General features: G+C 37.9%; 1 protein-coding gene across 1 annotated transcript in view; it reads left to right on the top strand.

The window, feature by feature from the left end:
- The window catches only part of Cacna2d3 (calcium voltage-gated channel auxiliary subunit alpha2delta 3), a 929,381-nt gene that overhangs the window by 297,763 nt on the left and 607,155 nt on the right, over positions 1 to 24,463 (top strand). Inside the window, exon 4 of the mRNA XM_048355814.1 lies at positions 10,774 to 10,833. Within this exon, the coding sequence (XP_048211771.1) occupies positions 10,774 to 10,833 (60 nt within the window). The remainder of the gene's footprint in view (positions 1 to 10,773; positions 10,834 to 24,463) is intronic.

Here is a 24,463-nt window from a genome sequence, read left to right as displayed (position 1 = left end):
TCTTTATGTCCTTTATTTGTTCCTTCTTCCTTTCTTTCTCTGTCACTCTCACTTATCTCTCTTTATCTTTCCTTCTGTTCCTCCTCTCTACCTTCCTCTTTCATTCCCTCCTTTCTTCATCTCCATGATATATGATCCTGGATTTCTTGTGCCATACTTGCATTCTTTGCACTGCGGCAGCTTTCTGTACTTTTCCCCTACCTCTACCTCTGCTCTGAAATGTTCCTCTGGTGCACTCAGAAAAACCACTGCCTGAAGACATAGATTCAGAGAGGGCTGGATACTGAAGGAGCCACCATGGAAGTCTTAGCTGTCTGCTGCACTACCAGGTTTCCTGCCATCGGAAGGGCACTTGGTTGAATGACACTGGCACTCACCGGCCACTTACAGGTGCTTTCATATTTGTCCAACCCTTCATCAGGAGAATATTGGTTTCTCCCATCTCTGGCTTGCAGGTCTCCAGGGAATATATCCTGGAGCCCTGCTGGCAAGGGAGTGGAGGGAGGACATCAAGTTTGCAGGCTTCCAGTTCTACCATAGCAGAGACAGTGTGGAGGTGCTGCGGCCACAATCCAGTACACACCACTAATGAGCAAGTGTGATTGATTTTGCATTCAACACAGTTTCTTGCCACTGATCTTACTGTGGGATTTTTGACACTTGCTAGGTGTTCTGATTTCAGTTTAGTTTTAAATATTAAGTGAAGGTTAGGTTTGATCTGGCAGCTTTTATGCCTGGTGAGACTGACTGCTGTGTATAGACCATGTACCCCTTGGCCTCTCTCATCTTTGCTCACGTGAGCCCTGTTGCCTGCTTTTTGCATATCCTTCTCCAGCTTCTTCTCTTCCTCACTCCTACCTTGCAAATCTGCAGCCTTCGGAGGTTCCCACTGTGGATCTATGGCAGCTGCTTTCCTAGTGTGTCACCCATTTTCCTGCCTGTCTTTCACTCATCTGGTAAGTCTGGCTCAGTGTGACACATTCCCACGTGTGTGCCATACTCAAGGATTATCAGCTCTCAGCTGTGATTTGCCTAGCACTTTAGCTTCTCTGCATTTGGTTTCCTTGCGTGTACAGTTGGGATGGTCTCAGCACTGGCCTTTATAGTGTGTTCATGAGTAGTCTCTAGAGCCATTCACTGAAGCACTTAGGATAATTTGGCACATTGGATAGGAAATGTGAAGTTCAGCCATTGTTGGCTGGATGGCCTTCCTACCAGCGCTCAGATTACAATGACAATTTGCTTCTCCTCCCATTTGAACTGTGAATGTGCCATCATCCTCACAGCCTAAGCACCTAGCATAGCTCTCACATATTTCATCATTGATGTCAGAGCAGCCACCACAAAAAGAACACAAATAAGTGCTTATTGTTTTTCAGACTTAAGCTCAGTCTGCTGTCATGAAATTACTGGAGCCAGGATTCAAATTCAGCTTGTCTGACCCCACAGCCTGTACCCTGGTCCAATATGATATATTCTCTCTCTAACTGAAGTTGTCCTGGTAAATATTTGGTGGTTGGATGGGTGAAAGGGAAGAATAGTAAGGAAATTAAAACAGCTTTACCCTGCATTAGACTTTCATAAACACCTATCTTGAGATGGTAAAGTCAAATGGACCTGGTGTTGTTCTAAATTTTCTTACTTTTAAGGAAAAAGGACATGTTTCTTCCTTGGTTACAGGTAGGGCCTAGGGCTAGGTGCTGTCCGCAATGCTTACTGGCCCATGCAGTGTGTCACAGGTACCATCTGTCAAAGGAGCTTGCTCTGGCAAACAGCTTAATTTCTGTGTTTGTACCATTCTGAGGACATCAGTCAAACCTTTCAATAAATGCCTTTGCCTCATTCCATTTTCAGCCTCACTGATCACAGATTTTTCTGTGAAGCTGAAAAAGAAACTGGTAGAGTCTGAAACGCAGGCCTTAAGGAGCAGGTGCACAGCCTTGTGTTTTCAAACATGAGGTTTGGAGTCCTTTCCCTGGCAGCAGAATTAACTTTCACATAACCTCCATGTAACTGTGAACTTGAGCAGTTGCTCCAAGTTCTCCTCATGTGAGAGCCAACTGGGGAGGCAGAGACTCTGTGAGGGCTCCTTGTTCCAATCAAGCTGCTTTGTGTTAAGGAATCTTGTCTCTGCTTCCCATCTTCATAATGCCTTATGCTTAAACAGAGTCCTTTAGAAAATGTTCTTTCTGTATATGCAGTCACATTGAGATCACATACTGAGGAAGAGACTGAAGATAGTATTGTTTCAGGTCATCAGACAAGTAAGCCAAGGCTCAGAGATATTTTCCAGTGCCAAGCAGTGAGTATGTAGGATGGCCTGGATTCAGACCTCTGTCCCTAGATCCTGAGGATTTCATAAAACGCGCCAGAGCCATCTGGGATCTGAGGCCAAGTCATGTGTTTCTTGGAGTCCTACCAGTTCTTGGTGATCTTCTGGTTGTCTAATACATTCACCCAAATACTTGTTACACTAAATTGAGTGGAAATAATGAACAAGAAGGGCTACAGCCAGGAAAGGAGCCTCTATCTATTGAAGGGGCTTCCTTTAGCACCACCACCTTGATATTTAGCTATGACTTAACTATCTTAACTTACCTAACTCAACCCAACTATCTCTGATAGTTGGGCAAAGTATCTTCATTGCTCTGTCATTGTGGGGTCTAGGTGACACCTCTGGGTAAGCCTAGGAAGGGTTCTGGTAATGGCTGGAACAGAGTTTTATTCACCATAGTCAGAGCCCTCTAGGACAGGCTATTTCTTCTCATTTTGGAAAACGAATATTCACTTTTCAAATCAGCTAATGCTATCCTAGACTATCCTTTTAGGAAGGTGAAGACAGCTCCATAATTCATAAAGGAAGTGGCTTTGTTAAATCTACTTGAAGGATCCTGGCGTAATGTTTAACATTTTGTGGTCAAACAGCTTTGATTTTGAGATTCAATCCTAAAACATTCCCAGGATCTCAATATAAGCAGAAAGCCATTCTTTAAAATGCTGGGTTGTTTGAAAAATTTGCTTGGATTGAAATATAAGACTACCTTTCCTTCATACCTCCCTCTGAGCTGTTTTGGCCCTTAGGCAGCCCTTTGAGCCAAGTTTTGCTGTTTACATTCTCAACAGCTTTGCAAATTCTACACTTTGGCAAATGCAGCCTATATGTTGAATGAGGTGGCTATAGTTTGGAAATTGGCCATCCACGTTGGTAACAGGTATTAATTTAATTAGCCTCAAATTGATAACAGGCATCTACTATGGAAACAAAGATAATTTGTTATTGATTTGATCGTATCTTTCCATGTAAACTCCAGGCTTGTTTTGTCTTTTAAACCACTGCTGTGGCCTTCCTCGCTCTGCAGGAGAGAGGGAAGAGGAGGAGTGAGGGAAGAGAAGAAAGCTCCCTACCTACTAAAGATGTGTCTGCTCTATTGTTCTGTTACCTGCTTTCTCTGGAAACTGTATAGATTAGCTTTTATAATCCACTTTGAAATGTTTGCCATCTTTAAAGCAGAAGCAATCTCTGCAGCTTTCAGGCAGAAGGTCATTTTATACAAAATGTTCATTCGTGTGCAACAATGCTTATTTCTTCTACAGGAACAAAGAAATAATGAAGGCTTCTTAAGAGCCATTTTTCTCAAAAGAAACGATCATCTTGATAGTTAGTGATTTACCTGGGCCACTTCTATTGGAACTGAAAAATAAAAACATTTGTATCAATAAGGATTACTGAATACCATTAGACTCTTAGCTATGACTCCAATTGTGGTTACCACATTGCAGGGAGGGAGAGAACAATGGCTTGACTTGCTTGTCTAATTATTATGTCCATCTCTCCAGGTTCTTCCCTTTGTCCTGTCTCATGACCTGATGTTCACTCAGTCATGAAGATGGATTTTGTATAGGTTCCTTAGGGCTAGTAGTTTTCAGAACATTTCTCTAATCACTGTTTCCAGACTGTTTTCTTACCCTATAACTTAGTGTGAAATGTTCCCATTAGCTGAGACATTTTTGTTTTTTTGGACACTTCTACAGAGTTCAAGTTAAATGTCACTTGTGGGAAGCTTCCTTGGTCTCCTGGCGGTGTTGTTTTCTTTATATGGAAATAGCCATTTTCCTTGTGTGTATATTGTCCCTCTTTCCTCTGGAAACCTCCCCAGTGTGTTGTAGATTGGTCGTAGTGACAGTCCCATACTTGGAAAAATAGTCTCTAACTACAAAAATTACTAAAAAAAAAATTACTCTAACTACAAAACCAGCAAAGATAAATCTACATTGTTACTGAGGGATGAGAACTCAATCCTAAGAACAGAAGGGAATGGATTTCAACATCAGCAGGAATGAAATATGAATGTGAACATCTTACATTATTTTTTCAATGTAATCATAAATGCATACTTTCTGACTCTTAGTGCAAAATAGCAGTAGCCTCTGCACCTGAGACATCTTTTCTTTCTTATTTGTCATGGGGCTTGAACTCTGGGCCTGGGCTCCGTCTCTGAGTTCTTCAGCTCAAGGCTAGCACTCTACCACTTTGAGCCACAGTACCCCTTCTGGTTTTCTGATGGTTAATTGGAGATAAGAGCCTCACGAAGTCCCCTGTCCGGGCTGGCTTTGAACCACGATCCTCAGATCCCAGCCTCCTGAGTAGCTAGGATTACAGGCATGAGCCACCAGCACTCAGTATCTGAGATATCTTTTCATGTGCTAAAAGGGCCTAAGGGTGGGCCATTATATGCGTGTGGCCCACATCTCTAAACCTAGCTATTCTAGAAGCTGAGATCTGAGGATCCAGATTCAACAGCAGCCTGGGTAGAAATGTCTGTGAGGCTCTTAACTCCAATTAACCACCAAAAAGCCTGAAGTAGAGCTGTGGCTCAAATGATAATAGTACTATTCTTGAATTGAAAAAAAAAAATCTCAGGGACAGTACCCAGTTCCTGAGTTCAATATTCAGCATGCGCGTGTGTGCACGCACACACACACACACACACACACACACACACACACACACACAGATGGAGGGGGGACCCTGAGGAGAGGTTTCTTTTTATTTCTGGAATCTCCTGAGTTTGAAAACCAGGGTACAGGACCTCCATCTCATCTGTGCTCACTCTAGATGGTTAGGTCAACTGTACCATGGAACATGTTGCTGAGTATCGTTAATTTTTGGCACACACTGAGGGGCAAAGACTGTAACTCGTTTTCTTCAAACCAACTCTTCAAAGCAAAAGCTACTAAACCTGTTTAAAAAAAAAAAAAGATGAACCATACTAAGCTGGGTACAAGTGTGATTCTAATTACTACTCTTCAATTTCTTTGGTTACTTTTCTACATATTTAGCTCTTATTTTTATGAAGAAAGAGTTAGACAATTTCTTACTAGTAACTGGCTCCAAACTACTCATCCATGTAGAAAAAATTAATAAGAATTGTAGATTTTCCTGGTTGAACTTAAATTTATTTGAGAAAGAATTATATGTTAACTCCAAAAATGGCAATAAAATGTTGGTCTGAATATTACATGTGCTGTTGCAAATTTTAAATGAAAATCAATAAACATAATATACTGCTTTGAAATTTTTGTTAAATTAAAATATCCCATTATAACAACTTTGGAAATCTGGAGCATTTTAGCTTTAACAGGAGAAAATGAAGAAAGAGTTTTAACTTGGCTGTTCATATGATTTTTATCTTACTGTTTTGCTTTAAGGATTTTAATCCATAATCATCCCTCTCTTCATTTTCAGTATTTTTTGAGTGTTGTTTGTTTTCTTTTCTTATTTTCATTTGTACCCAATTTGTTTATTCTGACAGAATCAGTACGAGTCCAGCAGTAAGTATTTTTGGGTGCATAATCACATTTTCCATTACTTTCTCCATCTTCACTGTATATTTCTTTCTCTTTTCTCCTCCATGTTAAACTAAAATGATAAAAAAGAAAAAATAAAGAAATAAAAATCAAATCATTTTCATTTTCTGATCCAATTTTTTCTTTGTCTTAGTGTGTGATTTCTCTCCTGTCTGGACCAGGATGGAAAGCTTGACCCTCTATAATGTCTTCAACCCAAGTCTCGACTTAAATGTTTAGGGAGGACATGTGAGGCTGTGCATTGTTCTGTAGTGTTGCGCAGCTATGCCTGGGGTCATTGTAACAGGAAATAAGACTGATTTCCAATGAAGTGCTTTAATATCTCCACCATTCCTCTCAGCAGCTTTGCCTTTACACAGCTATCCATATCGTCCAGGTCCTTGGCTCCTGATATCTCTTGTTTATAAGCTAACTCTTGTTTTTATTCATCTCTCTGAAAAATAGAACAGTTATGTAGAAATATAAAAAGGGGGGAATGAGGGAAGAGGTAACAAACAGTACAAGATATGTACCCAAGGCCTAACGTATGAAACTGTAACCTCTCTGTACATCAATTTGACAATAAAAAAAAGTCAATGAAATGTGCATCAACTCGAGTTGTAACCTTTTAGCTGTGGGGGGGGGGTGCTTTGTTTGAAAAGCAGTATGTATATTCCAGTTATATTCTTATCATTTTTATTGAGTCAGGAATTATTTGGACATTAAAGAAAGGGGGAAAAATCCGTGGCCCAAACTGCTGTTTTTCCCTTACCTCAAAGCTCAGTTCTGAAGATTGGAGTCTTCAAAGCCTTTTTTATTTCCAGTGTTCAATTTTAATTAAAAACTGCATTCAATTCTATAATCCCATCTGCAGATTCAAAAAGGGAATTCATATAAGAGAAAATTAACTTATTATTATTAAAAATACACTGCCTTTCTAATGGATATAATAGAAAAACCATCTTCCCCAGGCTCACTGGTGGTTCCTTACATAATAACTAAAATATTAGCAAATTTAATGGATTTTCTTGCCAGTGAATGATGAACTTATTTTTTAAAACATACTTCATTTGACTTAGGTGATAAGGAAATTTTCCCAAGAAAGAGATGTTACAGGCTGCTATTTTCTACTGGCAGCTATCAGAATTTGAACTCTTTGAAGTCTTGACATTATTAGATGAAGATTCAGTTTATTAACAGTAGAAACTTCTGTCCCCAAGATTCTATTTCAGGTAAATTTATGACATATTCTTTCTCAAATAACATTTCCTTAAAAAAAATTCACCTATGAGTTGGGCTCTGGTGGCTCATACCTGTAATCCTAGCTACTCAAGAAGCTGGGATCTGAAGATCATGGTTCAAAGCCAGCACATGGGAAAGTTTGTAAGACTCTTATTTCCAATTAAACACACACACATACACACACACACACACACACACACACACACACACTCACAAAAGTCGGAAGTGGAGCTGTGGCTCATATGATAGGTTTAAGCATGAATGCTCAGGGACAGTCCAGGCACTGAGTTCAAGCTTCAGGACTCACACTCAGAAAAAAAGAAAAAAAAAGAAAGTCAACTATATCTCTGCTCCACTTATTAGGCCTATGGTCCATACACATGTGCATACACACATCATATATATATACACATACACAATACATCTATACATATATAATAGATGTATATACATAGATGTATATATGCACATGTAGGATATGCTATATAGGTATAGATGTATATATACTTATGTATGTGTGTATATGTATGCTTTAATTATACATATATACACATATGTATATGTACATGCATATATGTGTATATAAGTATATGTGTATACTTCTATATATGTGTGTATGTGTAAAGAGAGAGAGAAGAGGTGGGTTGTATTCAGTGCCTTGTACTTTCTAAGCAGGTGCTTTAAACTAAGCCACTCTGTCAACCCATAGGTTCAACCAATAGGCTTTGTTGTTTTATAGGGTCTAGATCTACCGATTTTCATGACTGTGCACAACAGCAGAAGCTGTTCTGGAGTTTCCCCTTGGCATTCCCTAGAAAATCTAAGCCTACCTTCAGAGGCATCACCAGGTGAGTAGGGATAACATTGTGGATGGCACCTCGAAGAAGGTGTTCTTTCAAAGAGCCCTATCCTAGCTGCACAAATATGAGTGAAATGTGATGTGTAGCTTCCAGTTAACTATTTGCTCTTCAATAATCTTTCCCAAAGCTTTGGTGAAATAATGGGGAACTATCTTTGTAGGAAAAGGAATATTTGAAACAACTGATGTTTTAAAAAGAGCTGTGCAAATTTCAACTTGAAAATGAACCTAAAAGCTGACCAGCAGGGTTCTGATTCTCAAGTCTTGTCTGTACTCAGTGAAGGAGTCAGTGTTTGGGTTGATAGTCACAGTTCACAGTTCTTATTGTAGAACAGGTTGTTTCTTCTGTGTTGTCTCCTGTGCCCTGTGTGTCTCCTGTATTTCATTGTGTGTGGTTAAAGTAGATTTCATGTCATTTTTTATAGGAATATGTTATAGGTTATGCATTTTATATCATACATTCATATATAAATAAAATATAGTATATATATATATATAATACATCCCACACATGTCATATTGTATGCATGACAGACATTTAGGTATGCCTACATTCATACATGTACAAATCAAATGTTACAGATACAATATATTTCATGCTATACACTTTCACAGTAACACAAACTTAAGCATTACTTGTACCTTGTTTTTGTATTTTTTGGGTTCTGCACTACTTTTTTTCACTCTAATTCCTGTTTTCGATGCACTCTATCTTGGTCATAGTGAAATTTTATTCTGTTCCCATCTTTTGATGAGTACTTGGACAAATTAAAAACTTTTCTGGGTGTTTAAATAAGCACTCAAAATACCTAACTTGTTTTGATAATGTAAGTGTTCAGACATGCATAATATTTATGCATACACTATAGAACTCAATACATATCTGATTTAATGATACACACATAGACAAACATTCAAAGAATAAGCTCTTAGACTCATGGATTTCTCCTACCAGTCCCTGTCACTCATCTGTTAGGACTCATGCCAATACATTCACAAATTGAACAACATGATCCTGGGAGGCAGCGAAGCCTCATTGTCTAGAAGGATTCCAAGAAAACAGTCACCCAACCAAATCTGGGAACAATATACCCAATCTCTATAAACAGCGCCACTTATCCCCTTTTGTTTTCTGTTTCTCACTACCCTCTTCTTGTGTCTCTCCTCTGTAAACAATTTGGATTCTCAAAGAGATGATGTATGTGTATACAGATTTAAAAAGAAGTTGAGACACCTTGGAGGCTTGGTGGGGCTCGTTAGTCAGACGTCAGGAGTGTAGCAAGCTGTGGAATGAATGAGAACTGTTTTGATCCTGGGATTCTGGCATGGGAAGTACCTGGAAAGAGTGCTCATTAAAATTCATTGCTGGGCCCACACTGAAAGCTTCAATTCAGTAGGACTGGGTGGGGCCTGAGAGTTGGTACTTTTAGCAAGTTCCCCTGTAGTACAGGCTGACTAGGACAACATTTTGAGAACCCCTCCAGTATACAGTCACCTGTGCACGTGTCTGGGATGAGAAAATGGAGGTTCAAACAAGGAAAGGGCGTTCCTAATATCTCAGCTGTAGCAGATTAGCATCTAGTCTGGAGTGAGGATGAGGTTCTGTCCCCTGATTAGTCAGAGGAGAAGACTCCCTCCTGACCTGCTGACCAACTGTAGAAAGTATAGCAAACTCATTTTCTGCCTCTCTAGCTTCCTCTGGATATAGCACTATCGGCAGCTGGCTGTACAGAAAGAGCAGGCTTTGGTTTTCTGTACTGCCTAAAATTGCCTAAACATCTTTTAGACACTTCATGTCTATTTCCAGTTACTCATAGGAGATTTATTCGTTGATTTATGACAACTTAGAGATTAATATTAACATCACTTTTCAAACATGGACTCTTTAACTTAGGTTCCTAGTTGCCAAGAAAAGCCACTCAAAGACAACATAGGTGACAAGTCATGGAGAACATAGAAATGGCTGAATTTTCACTTGGATCCAAAGGTTTTACTTTCAATTCCATGAGGTTTGAGAAACATCTAAGTTTTCTGCTATTTCTATAGCCTGTGTTTTTATTGTGGACAATATCTTTTTTTGCTGACATAGACAGATTAAGGTAAAATTATTTTGGTAGTGGATTAATTTTCTTTATAGACATCTTGAAATTCTTTTAATAAGAATATGTTTGTTGGATTGGCAAGAGAGAATAGTAAAAGGAACTGTGTACTTGTGGATTCTGAATATTGATTTAATTTCAGTAATTGCCTTATGGGACTGAAGATGGCCAACATGGCATGGATGTACCATAAACTATAAATGACTATTCTTGATATATTATAACAGGGTGCATCAAGAGTTAATTTTGAATGACTGAGGAAATTAAAACAACTATTCTTTTTCAAAACAGTGAGGAAGCACATTCGTCCACTTAGAGCTGTACTCAATTCAACTCAAAGAATGTTGACAAATGGTCTTCTATGCCTCTGGAAAGTCCTGTCCTAGGTATATTTTAAATCTGCATTGGGCTTTAAGCCCTAGAGATTGAATTATTATGAAACAACTCTAGAACATACGTGTGTTTATAGTTACACATATAACAATATTTATTGGTGGAGGTATAGTTGAATGATGAAGGCAGAACTAATCTTGGCACTGATGGGATTACTTTCCATTTCAGGAGAACAAAGGCAGCATGTCTTCATGCATATACCTGGAGAAAGTTTGCCCTTTTTTGGACAAACATTTTGGTTTTTTGGACAAAACATTGGACAAACTTCAGTCTTTTCATGTTGTACAGATGGGACTTAGCCTGCAATTCTAATGTTGTCTTCTGTCTTTTTAGCGTCTTGTGGAGGCTGCAGAAGAGGCACACCTGAAACATGAATTTGATGCAGACTTGCAGGTAACTGGCTATCATTTGAGTTACATTGTTTTGTGTATTTCAGTAATTGGAAGAGAAAGGCTTGTGTAATGATAGTATTGAGCTGGAATAAATGTGCCTCTTTCCAGTAAAGGAAGAGCTGTTAACCTCAACCCCTTTCTAACAATTAGAATGGATATTGCCATGAACTTACATGTGTGTAGCCAAATTTCAATGAAAATGTCTCTAATGTTTGGGGAATTAGATCAACAGCTGCCAGTAATCACCAAAGCTTTCAGTGATAAAATGATAAACTACTCAGGTGCTAGTGGTTCACATCTGTAATGCTAGCTACTCAGGAGGCTAAGATCTGAGGATCATTCTTTGAAACCAGACTGAGAAACCAAACCTGAGTGACTCATATTTAATTAACAAGCAAAAATCTGGAAGTATAGGTGTGATTCAAATGGTAGAGCTACAGCCTTGATTGAAAAAGCAAGCAAAAGTGTGAGGCTCTGAGGTCAAGCCCCACTACAAACAACAACAACAAAAAAGGTAAAATAGAAGAGTATATCCAAATCCTCTTCAGGTGGCATTTTGAAAGCAAGATTGTGATGGCTTTATCCTTGAATTGATGTTAAAAGTTAACATCATTATGCTTAAATGTTAAATGATTTTTATATCTAAGTTGAACACTTGCTTAATAAATTTCTTGCTGTACATTTTTTATCCGGTCATGGCAGAGTGTGTTTGATTAGGAAATATTTAGATGTTGATGAGTATAGAAACTGTAGCAAAAGGCAATGAGTACATGGAATAATACTTGAATATTTATTTGTACTTTTTCTGAAAGAACTTACTAACATTGTCATTTTGAGTTTTGTGGCTTTTCTACACAGCTAGATAAACAGAAGGAACAAACATTAATCTTTAAGCCTGTATTTTGCTGGATATAACTCTTTTTTTTAGTGACATGTGTTCACCATTAGGGAACAATGTTTATTTTGCTATGCTTTCATTTATTTGGAAGAGATAAAAACAGACATAAGTCTTTAAGTACAAAACAATGATGATAATACAGAAAAGCTTTTATCTGTGTGCCTCCTGTAATCATTCCCATGTGTGGTTTTTGCCTTGTGGATAATAGAATGGACACTCAAATGGGGTAATTGACAACAGCTTAATAAAGGGAATATTTGCCAATGTGTGCTCAGGGTTAAGAGAGACCAGTATGTGTTGGTGGTGTAACCCAGATGTAGTAATACTTCCAGGACTGAGGAAGTAAGGGGAAGGACCGGGTTGCCAGAATTAAGAGAAAATGGCTATAGAAAAAGGGTACTTGGTAGAGGAGTGCAATAATTCATAGTAAGCAAGCAGTGGCAGAATTAGTAGGAAAGAGACCCCAATAACTTGCTTTCTTACCTCTTGTCCACCAGTGAAGCATCTAACTCTTGGTGTAGTTGACATAGTTCTGCCTCCTGGGTCTTTGAGCTGGTTGTAAAGGTGGAAGATGGGTCCAGAGTGGCTAACAGAAAATAATAATCCCAGAGTGTAGGATGATTTTTAAGTATAATACCTACCTTGTGAAAGAACAAAGATAGAAATATTGATAAGCATAAGAGATCCCAGGAGGTATACAGAACTAGAGACAGTTGATAACTTTAAGAGAGGCTACATTTGGGCTGGGAAAAGGACAGCAAAAAGACCTCACAATATAGCAAGAACCTTGTCTTTCTAGATTCATACTTACTTGGTGGCTTCATTTACTGGCCATAGTTATCTCCAATAATCCTGGTTTTCAGGGGCTTGAACTTCCTAGAACAGCTCAGAGAGATTTAATGATTTGATAGAAGCATCAGGAAGCACTTTTGTAAATGTAAAGAGGGCCTCTTGAGCCTTTTCAATGTAGTGCTAAGGAAATGGTTCAGTTTCCTTAGGAATTTAGAATCCTTTTTGGAATATTATGATTTTAGAGAAAATCAATTCAAATTAATTTTAAATCAGAGTGTAACAATGAATGAAATAAGAATCCATCAGTCTAATTGGATAAATAGGTAACAACATAACTAAATGATGAGGGAATGCTTTTGCCGTAAAAAGCCATCTAATACCTATGGGAGACATGATAGAGTTAGACAATTAGGTAATCATTGCCTCAGGCAAGGGTCACCAATGGGACTGAAACTGGTGGACAAAATTTGATGAGGAGCAGGGTATTTATAATTTCCAAGTGTATTTGCCCAGGGCTGGGATGTAGCTTAGTGGCAAAGCACTTGCCTAGCAAGAACAATGTCCTGGGTTCGATCCCCAGTACCAAAAAAAAAAAAAAAAAAAGAAAAGAAAAGAAAAAAGACAAGTATATTTGCCCACAAACAACTTATTAATGATAAAGCAAAAAATATTAGCTTTACAATGGAAAAGCCTGGCAGTTACCACCTGTAATTGGCAATCAAATTTACTGTGACCAGTATGAGTGACATCGAGTTCCTCTGGATGCAATGATGTGAAAGTATACAGTGCCTTTTAGGTAGAATTCTTGGCTGAAACGTGTGTCCCTAGTATAATCACAATAAAGTATCAGCCAATTTAGGCTGAGGAACATACTGAAATTTCTTTTAAAACGTCAAGTTCAAGAAAGACAATTAGGGCTGGGGATATGGCCTAGTGGCAAGAGTGCTTGCCTCTTATACATGAAGCCCTGGGTTCAATTCCCCAGCACCACATATACAGAAAATGGCCAGAAGTGGCGCTGTGGCTCAAGTGGCAGAGTGCTAGCCTTGAGCAAAAATAAGCCAGGGACAGTGCTCAGGCCCTGAGTCCAAGCCCCAGGACTGGCAAAAAAAAAAAAAAAAAAAAGACAATTAGCTGGGCACAGTGGTGCCCATCTGTAATCTCAACACTGGGAAAACTGAGGCAGGAGTAGAAGGGTCATGAATTTGATACCAGCCTGGGGCTAAACCCTGTCAGGAGAAGAGAGGACAAGATAAGACTAGAGGAGGGGAGGGGAGAGGAGAGGAGGGGGGAGAGGGAGGAGAGAATAGTGAGAGAGATTGAGACCAACTTTATAGTTAAAAGAGACTAAGAGACTAAGGCAACATGCCAATTAAATGTAATGTGTGATTCTGAATTAGGGTCTTGAGCTAGAAGGAGAGATTAAATATAAATAATACATTGGTAATAATATCACATCAGTGTTGGGTTACCTGATTTTGACCCCTATGCTGAGATTATGTTAGAGAATGTCCTTTTATTCTTGGTTTTTCTTGGATCAAGATTTGGCTTCATTGGTCAAGCTGGAAGGAATTTGCAGGAGTAAGAAAAATTGTTGAAATCTAGACTTTCTTGGACAATCTGGTTCTTATGTCTCTGGCATTCATAGTTTGAGATATATTGTCTACTAAGCATAGGTGAGCTGAGATATAGGAGAGGATGATGTATCCTTCAGTAGAGGAAGGACATCCAGGGTTTTAGCTCAACTAATATAGAGATACTTTTTTATGTTTTGCTTTTTGTCCATATGAAGCTATTACCTTCCAAGAATATTCTCATTTCCTATTATTGAAGCTTTACTGAAAAAAGTCCTGGTGTTACACAATTGATTCCCTCTTGTCCAATATGGAGCTATAAACACAAATGCAGTGTTGAGATCTGTCTTGAAAAAAAAAAATGACACTGAGAAAACAAGTCTGTAGTGTTGATTCTCTGGAGAACAAGAAAGGAATCCATTATGACCTCCTTCTCTGTATGTGAACAGGAAACTGTCAGAGGGTTCCATTGACATCTGAACACAAAAGAGATGTTGCAATAAACTGTCAGCAGTATAGAATGCCACTCACTTTCCAGAGCTCAGACCTTGGTGAAATCTCGTGGTCAGAGAAACCTCTGTGCACTTTGGTAAAAACCTATAAAAGAGAGACCTTTGATAAAATGGACGTGCATCAAAGAACCCATCTGCGCTTAGATGAAGGTTTCAAAGCTGTTGAAGCTCCAATGCTATTAAGTGCAACTCTTCTAATAGCCTGGGTTGTCAGCCCATTGCTATTACAGAGGTAGCAGGTCTGTGCACTAGCTCTGAGTTTATTGCTCTGATGGTCCATTAGAGCTGATCAATTGTTAATATGGGTGCCACTGACCTCTTCACAACCCTGCCAGAGGATTTTTTTTATTAAAAAAAAAAAAGCCTCAGATAACATCTGCTCATCGTGCAGTAATACTGAGAAAGACTCTGAACTGTTAGAGTAAGAAGAGCACAGAGGATGAATCTGTTTTCCTACTGGGAAAAAAAAAAACAATGCAGTGTTTTTGTAAATTTCCAAGTTTCATAGGTCTTAGATTCCTTGTTCACTAAACAGAAAAGGTGGTATCATTGCCTTGCTCTCATTTTAGATGGAAGTCTTCGTACTGTTGTGACATTCAAGTACTTTAAAAAACGAAGACTGAGCTGAGTGTGGTAGCTCATGCCTATAATCCTAGCTACTGGGATTGGCTAGGGGAAAACAGATCAGAGGAATGGGGCTGGGAGACAGTCTCACCAAAAACAGTGTATGAGACCCCTTCTCAGCCAGTAGTAAAGTGGAGTGGTGGGCCCCTGTTATCGCAACTATATGAGAGTCTGTGATGGAGGAGATTGAGGTTCTAGGCCAGCCACATCTAATTCAAAAGTTCTCAAGGCTCCATCTCAATAGAAGAAACTGTGTGTAGGAGTGTGGTCCTGTCATCTCAGTGGACACATATGGGGAGCATAAGATAGGAAGTTACATTCCAGGTGGAAGCAAGGCAAAAAGTGATACCCTGTCTCTAAATACCTAGTGCGAAAAAGGGGCTGAGGCTGTGTCTCAGTGGTAGAGTACCAGCCTGGCAAGCGTAAAGCCCAGAGTAAAATCCAGTACTACCAAAAAGAATGAAAAAGAATTTTCCATTTATTGGCAGACATCAAAATTTACCCCCAAAAAAAGTTATGTCCTTTTTTTTTATTGCCAGCATTTTATTTTTCTCTTCGCTTGCTCTCATAGTAGTTCCAGAGGTTTAACTTTCACTTGTGAGCTCATGGCCTGAAGGTTTATGGTCCTCTGTAAGGACCTTAAATGTGGCATTAGATTGTTAGTTCTTAACTGAAATCATATTGGGAAAAGAGGTGACATCAGTATCTGATAGGCAGCATGTATGAACAAAGCAAAATGTAATCTTCTGTAGAAATCAGCTCTGCCTCGTCTTCATTGGCTGAACAACTATCTTGTGGATCCAAGTTCAGCCTTCTGGTGTGACCCTGTTTATGGTGGCACAGGGGTTTGAGATTGGCCATATCTTTGCTTAGTTTTTATTTACTGATATCTCTTTTAGGACAATTTTCTTTCATAGTTGATGTACATACACTTTATTAAACTAACATCTTTCCTTTACAGAACTTTATAATGTAAAGTAACATGAGCTTATTAATTATAATGAAAGCAGTATTATTTAAAAAGCAACCTATACCTTCATTATCACACATGATTGTCTTACTGTTTTATCTTCCTTGTGATAAAAAAAAAATGCAGGGGACAGGAGAGGAGGGCACAGGCCTTGAATACCTATGGGTAAAATTGCAGGAAGCTAAATTTGTACATCTTGTGGACTCAGACAAAATGTCTTTCTACTTCCTCGTTCTCCCCCTCCCCCCCCAACACACACTGGCAGTGAAAGAGAAGAAGTCCTCGTGACAGTTTACTAAAAACCTGTTTATCTTTGAACTGCAAACGTATTTTCTTTGAAAGCTGTCTCAAATAAGTGCCAATTGCTTGGTGCACAGAAAGAAAAAGAAACATAGTTTTGCATTTTGTATACTATAGAAGGTTTTCCATTACAAAGTTTTCTATAATAATTTTTCTTTGTTGTTTTGTAAGTAATAAAAAAGAATAAAAGTCTGGTGGCATTCAGAGGGATAACAAGCAATAGAGTGGTGGGGAACCGGGTTGAGGATACAATGCAGTGTCCTGAGTGTGACCTCCTTGTCCTCACTACACTGCCTGTTTTGCAATTTCAATGGCCTAGAATGCTCTAAGCTGGGATGACCACTGTTGGTTCCTGGGACAGCTTCTGGACTTGCTCACCCTGCTGCTGCTGGAGGAGCTTTGAATGAAGGAGACCGGGGGGGGGGGGGGGGGGGGGGGGCCGGGGGGGGGGGGAGAGAGACAGGAAGCCTGAGGAGTTCAGCCTTCACTTTGCAACTTCTCATACTAGGGAAGTGTGAGGAGAAAGGCTAGGGTATGTGGCTCAAGTGGAAAAGTATCTACCTGGCAGTTGTTGTGTCCCTGAGTTCAAACCCCAGTACCACCACCACCTGCAGCTGCAGCAAAGAATTGGGACAATGAAAAGGCAAATACCAGAACAGAGCCCAACTTCATCCAGACTGGACAGCAGTTTCCTGGCTATGAAGTGAGGCCCTTGCCCTAGGGAAAATTGTAGAATGCCTCCATCATAAGCATGAGGAAAGGAAGGAGTTAGCAGAAGCATTCCTGTGTGGAGGACAGGGCTGTCCTTGCCAGGTTTCCTCTGCTTCCACCAAACCAGGTTCATTGCTTTCCATTCACATGTCAATGGGTAGGAGGAACAAGGGAGACCCAGGCCCCACAAGAGAAATGGTGTTGCTCAGAAATAGCTAATTGGCTTTGTGTGGTGACAAGAAAGAGGTTATACCTATAGGAGAAATAAATGAAAGGAGAAGGAATTTCACACTCTATTCAACTAAGGCTATTCTCTCCTCATCTAACTGATGAAAACATACCCTTTGTATTTTTCTTTTTGTCACTTTGGCAGGAGATCACTAGGTTTTGTTTTGCTTTGCTTTTTTAGTTAGCACTCCATGCCAATATCATTTATTCGTACAACTGATGTGTAAATAGTTTCCAAGGAATCTTGAAGTGTGAATATTTCAATATCAAAATCATTTCTCAGTTGTTAAATCCCCAACTCCATGCAAACCTGAACTCTTGGTATGAGTGAGATATTATAGATGTTATAGATTGAAATGAGGCCAGTGTCATAACTCCGAACTGTGTATTATTCAGTTAATTAGTGGATACTTGTTATGCTCATGTCCTGACTTTTGGAGAAAGGGACTACTCTGGAACTTCAATTTGATCTAACGGAGACAACTTTGGCATGGGGGTCTGGACATGTAGGTTCTAGCATTTACAATCCTAACTGGACATTTATGTACTCAAGAGTTTGCTACTGTAACTTCTTTGCTCATAGAAGAAAGAATGTGCCTATGCTATCTGAATGATAGCTACGATCTTATCCATGCTGCATGTACTGAGATTCATTCATTAGATGAGTAGATGCCTATCAGGCATGACAATGAGGATATTGCCTTGAGCTGAACAGACAGTGTTTTCTCTCTCAGAACTCATGATCTAAGGGCCCAGAAAGATGTTGTTAAAGACTTCATGACATAAAATTTCAATCATGACAAATGATGTGAAAGAGAAGTGCAGGCTTCTATCAAGCTATAGGACAAGGCTTCACCTAAGTCGCTTGAGAGTCTAGAAGACCTTGAAATAAGTCTCCACAAGTTAGTAAGCTGGATTGAGTTTCTAAGTTTAGCTCTACCATAACTAGGAGAAATCACTCCAAACACATAGAGCTTGTTAATAATATCTCTATTTCCATGAATTTACTTATTTTATTTTTTATTAGGTTTCAAAGGAAAACTATTTATTTAATTTGCTTTCCGTACAGTACTCTTTCTTGGTTTTGACCTATTTTGAAAAAGAGTTAAGGAAGGCCACTCTTTTGGACTGAGCTTTGGCAGTAGGCTCTAACAGACCAGACCAAAGCAAAATGGGATACCTTCATGTAAAATGTACTTAAACTGGAGCCTTAAGGCAGCTGACAGGTCCCAGAGCACATCAATTGTTTTCTGAAAACAAGATTCTAGTTTACCCTTGTTAGCATAATAAGAAATATCCTTTTTTTTAACCCTTACATAAACATAATCTGATCTTAATCAATCAGCTTTTTCCCTGTTATTTTATTTCCTGGTTCTCACTATAAAAAAAAAATTGTTCTGCTCTTGCCCAATGGGAGTTTTCATTTTATTTTGTAGAGGTTTCATGGTTTGCAAATAACAGCCAATTAGATTAGTAACTAAATTTTTTATTTAATTTTATCTTTTGACAACTCTAGTGGCACTTTATTTTTATCTCTTTAATAATGCTTACCAATTCCTGTCCTGTTAATTTTATTTGCCTAAGTGTTCTTTTGAGGCTTAATTTGACATTCGATTAAAAGCTCCTATATTAAATTCTGTTTTAGATTATGGGACTCCTACAAATTAAGGAATGACCTATCTCACCTATAGGCTTATTTACAAATGGCTATCATATAATATGAAAAGGAGCTCCCCAGATAAAATACAATGTGAATTCAGTGAGGATAAGATTGGGTTTTTTGTTTTGTTTTGTTTTGTTTTTGCCAGTCCTGGGCCTTGGACTCAGGGCCTGAGCACTGTCCCTGGCTTCTTCCCGCTCAAGGCTAGCACTCTGCCGCTTGAGCCACAGCACCGCTTCTGGCCGTTTTCTGTATATGTGGTGCTGGGGAATCGAACCTAGGGCCTTGTGTATCCGAGGCAGGCACTCTTGCCACTAGGCCATATCCCCAGCCCTGGGTTTTTTTTTTTTTTTTTTTTTTTTTAACAATTATTCATTCTTTGATTTCTCCCAACGTCAGTTGCTGCATTAATTCCTTTTTTTTTTCTTAATATAAAGTTTAGGATAATATAAATTTCTCTTCAAATTGTTCTTCAACTATACTTTATGCCCTAAATTTTCATTTTCTCTTAGTTTAAAAATATTTTCACTTAAAAAAATTGGGCCAGGAAATTGAAACAAGAGTATTTTTCTTTGTGTTTTGTTTATGTGTCTTTGGGAGGATATGGGTGGGGGGACACAGAAATGGAGGGACAAGGGGTGGAAAAATTCAGCAGTGGTACTCACCAGATGATATGGAAAATGAACTGTACAACTTGTGGAGGAATGGATGGTAAAACTGGGAGAAAGCGAGGAAGAAGTGGCATTGTACAAAAAGAAATGTACTTTTTACCTGACTTATGTAACTGTAACCCATCTGTACATTACCTTTATAATAGCAGTAAAAAAATTTAAAAAATATTGGGTATTGAACTTAGGGCTTCATGCTTATTAGACAAGTACATTACCACTTGGGTCATGCTCCCAGCTCTCCTGTTTTTGAGTAGAATCTCTATCTTTTCCAAGCCTAGTCTTGAACTGTTGATCTTCCTGCTGCGAGCTCCCGAGTAGTGAAGATTAAAGGTATGCACTTGCCATATCCAGCTAAAAGTTCATTGTAATGAAAGCTGCTTTCATCTGTGGCTTTTTTGTCCAAATATTCTTGTTCATGTATTTTGAAGCTCTCTTTTAAAGTCATACATCTCAGGACTATTTTATCTTCCTGGTGAAGTAAACCTTTTATCACTAAGAATTATCCTTATTCCTGTCAATATTGGTTATATAGCACTGCAGCTTTTTACATGGCTTACATTGTTTATGTGGGTGTTTTGAACTTCTCTTGCTACATTTTATAGCATGGCTGATAGCTATTGGGTCTTACTCTTTGTTTCAGTCTGATAAATTCTGCCTTTTAGCTGAGTGGTTTAATTTCTGTACTGTTTATGTATAGTTGATGTAACTGTCTTTGTCCTGTTACTTATCCTCTCTCCTTGCCTCCCTTCCACCTTCTACAGCCCCTTTAGTTGGTGGTTTTAAAGTCTGAACCCACGCCTCATGTATGCCAGGCAAGTGCCCTACCATTGAAATACATTCCCAAACTTCTCTGCATTTTTTGTTTCATTTCTTTCTTTTTTGGGGGGAGGGGTATTTGAATTTATTTTAGTGTATCATTTAATTTCTTTATTTTTTTTAAATTACCTTAAAAACAATTTTGTTGTTGCTTTAGGAATCACAGTCGTCATTCTTAAGTGTGTAGTATTTCTAAAGTTGATGTGAAGTACCACTTCACCTAGATTTTTACAATAGCATAATTCTACCTACCACCATCACTTCTTGTATTATCAATACATGTTGTTTCTCTGTATCACAAACTCAATTAAAAATGATATTTTTGTTTTAATTTTAAACTGTCTTTGAAAAAAATAAATGTAAAGATAATATTGTATCATCCATTTATTTGCCATATTTAGCTTCCATCTGCTCTCATTTTTATAACATTTTAGCACCTCCCTGTCTTTCATTTCTTCCCTCCCTTCTTCTTTTGCTTCCTCCCTCCCTCCTTCCCTCCCTCCTTCCCTCACTCCCTTCCTTCCTTCCTTTCTTTCTTCTTTCCTTCCTTCCTGTTTTTTGCTTTATTGCTTCATTTCTCATTGCAAATCTGATAACAACAACTTAGCTTTTGTGTTTCAAAAAAATAATCTTTGAATTGATGATGCATTTTTTCTTTTTTGCATTTTGAAAATATATTTCCATTTTTCTCTGATCCTTAATAATTGTGATGAAATGCTGGCCAGCTTTTGTATCTTTGTTCCTCTGTAAATAGTCATTTTTTGCTTTAGCATACAAGATTTGATTTTTAATCTACTAAACAGTGTGTGATAGGCTAAAGATGCTTCTAAGTCTATTTTCCTTTTATTTCCTTCTGCTTGGAGTTTGTTAAGAATGTTGAATATTCTGACTGTATATAGAAAATTATGAATATTTATTTATATTTCCTTCTAGAATTTAAATAATACATACGTGAGGTTCTTAATATTATTATCATGGCTTTAAAATTTTTTTTTCCAATCTATAAGTCATCCTTGCTGTTAACTCTTAAGTACTCTCTACTCCACTATTAAGCTTATTTGATAAACTTTTTATTTTATTTACTGTGCTTTTAGTATCAGGATTTTTGGTTTAGTTCTCATTTCTTTGCTGAAATTCTCCACATACTTACTCATCATGTCCATATTTGCTTTTAAATCTTCGAATATTTTTACTATGGCTATTTATTTTTCTGCTAATTCCACCATCTGGGACATAGTAGTGGGATTTTTTTCCTTCTTTTTAAATTCACTTTTCTCCTCTCCATACATGTCTAATAGTTTTCTGTTCATATTCTGGACATTTTGCATACATGTTTAACTTGTTTTCATCAACTTCCTGGCTGGATTGAATAAATTAAAATACAAGGAAATGGCTATTACATTTGTGGTAAGTAGTTATTTAGAAAGGGAGAATGATATACCATACATAGCAGAGTAGAATGATATGTAGCAGAGTGGCCTCCCATGATCTGATCCTCTACAAATACATTATATAACCAATGAGTATGAGTTCTAAGAGAACTATCCAAGGCCAGCTCCCATCTAACAGAAAGAGAAAAATGAAGCTATTGTTTTAGAGTCTAGAAATGTAGACATTGTGTTTCTAAAGCTTTATTTTCTACAGCTTCATTGTATAAGTTTAATGACCATCTCTTATGCTATATCTTGATGGAAGTACTAACATTAACAATTTAAAAATAGAAAGGGCAACTTTAAAGTAGTAGTCCTTGATCTTGTTTTGTTTGAGCAGTCATTTTATTTTATATTTCAGATAGAAAGATGGGCATTGCTTGCTCCCTTGAGAATTAGTGTTTACTTTCTCATATTTTGTTTCCACAACAGAAAAAAATCTTTGCTATTTATATATATGCTTAGAAATTCTGGTTCTTTTTTTAAATCTCTAATTGCACCAAAAATAAACAACTGATAAACTCCATTGATCTGATCTTTCTTGTTATGATTCTTTGATATCTATTATGACCATGTATTCTTTTATTTCTGGGTCACATTACTTACAGAAATAAACATTGTTTCCTTAAATGTACCTTCTTTCCTACCAAAGCCATTGGTTCTTTTGTAATCCTTTTAACTCCTGGATTTTCTCTGTTTGCCTTCTCAATCCTGAGAATGAAATGTAAATAAATATGATGTAAATAAATATCCTGATGTAAATAAATATCAAATTTAAACATATTTAATTTGAATAAGACATTTAAAACATAGAACACATAACAAATTTAAACTTTAAACTTTATTTTTTTTTATTTCCACACTTACAGGATGGTTGTGGTGTTTCGTACATCAGCATCAGCTAGTTCTTTTTTTTTTTTTTTTTTTTTTTAATCAGCTAGTTCTTAAAGGGGACATTTGGGACACTAGAGATTCCTTGTCATATATATCTGTAATCATGGAAAATAAAAACATCATGGTTCTGCTAATCATAATTTAGAGTCTGACAGAACATTTTCAAAAATCTGTGCGTCTTTCATTAAACTGTCTGACTATAGAGGTCATTGGAACACCCAGAAATTACCTGGAAATTATTCTCTGGCAATGTCCTTAGTTTGCTGATTTTTCTCCAAGGATCTTGTTTCCTAAGGATTTGCCAATTGCCTTTGAATTTTTAAAGCAAACCTGGTGGTGATCCAGAAAACAAGACAGACAACATAGAAGAAATCCCAGTCCCAGAAGATCCTATTAAAGCAAGCACCTATGCACAGAGGGATTGCCTGTCACCTTTCCTGTCTCTGGTCAGTTTTAATATACATTGCTCTATTATAAGAGCTCCAAGCATTTGTCCTTAGTATGGTAATCCAAATTTATTGAAATTTCATTTTTTAATATTAGCCACTTTAGGAGATGTCTCCTTTTTTGGTTAGTGCAAATATTATGTAATAGCAATTATAAAAGTAATGGACATGATTAACAGAAATATTGATTATAGGCAGAGACATACATGCTTCACAGGCATTTTTCATTTTGTGTTGTCCCTGCAGTCCTATAAGATAGGTAGTGGTATATCTGGTTTGACTATGAAAAAACTGAATATGAAAGCCAATTGATGAGCTATCATAGTTGGATGAGCAAGAATTCATACCCAGTTCTGTCTGGCTTCAAAGCAAATCAGTAAGCTATGTTGCTTCATCGGACCACATATTGACCTTAATTTGCTCTGGATACAATCTACAAGGAGATTTGTTTATGATGAAGATTTTCCTGAATTACTCTATCAAATAATTCAAAAAGAATTCTTTTAGAATAGTTGTGTTGACATTTTCTTCTTCACAGACTCAAGCTCCAAGTAGAAATTTTTGTTGTTGTTGTTTATTTTCTCTCTCCAGCACAATATATGCTCCATGAGAGCAGGCACCTGCTATCTGGCAGAATAACCAAAAATTTTGGCTATAATTAATTGCCACCCCCAGCTGATTGGGTATCACCAAAATTGGTAATGGTTAATTTGTGTAGTTGCCTTCTGTTTGAGTTTAGAAAACGTTGATTCTTTCTGAAAATGAATATGGTTTAATCAGGCTCAACTCAATTATTGCTTTAAAGTCCAAACACATTTTTATATCCTAATGCTATCTTTCTAATGAAAGTTGGCCTTTATTGTTACTTGTAATAGCTCATGAATCTATTAATTTTGCTCACCTAAATTATACTTGTCACTTTGTACACAGTTAAAAAATAACAACTGCCGGGCTCGGGTCGCTTCCCTTGGCACGGGGGTCAGGCTCTACTCTACTCTAATCCCTCCCTTTCTCACCCTCTCCCCTGGTCACCCGACCCGCATGTAAGGCCAGAGTGGAGTGGGGGGCTCAGGAAAGACCTCAGGTGCGCGCGGCCGTACGAGAT

Source organism: Perognathus longimembris, chromosome 10 (assembly GCF_023159225.1).
Source record: "Perognathus longimembris pacificus isolate PPM17 chromosome 10, ASM2315922v1, whole genome shotgun sequence".
In the NCBI taxonomy this organism is placed as follows: Eukaryota; Metazoa; Chordata; class Mammalia; order Rodentia; family Heteromyidae; genus Perognathus; species Perognathus longimembris.
The sequence above is the reverse complement of the archived record's forward strand: the minus strand, read 5'-3'. Positions and strand labels throughout refer to the sequence as shown.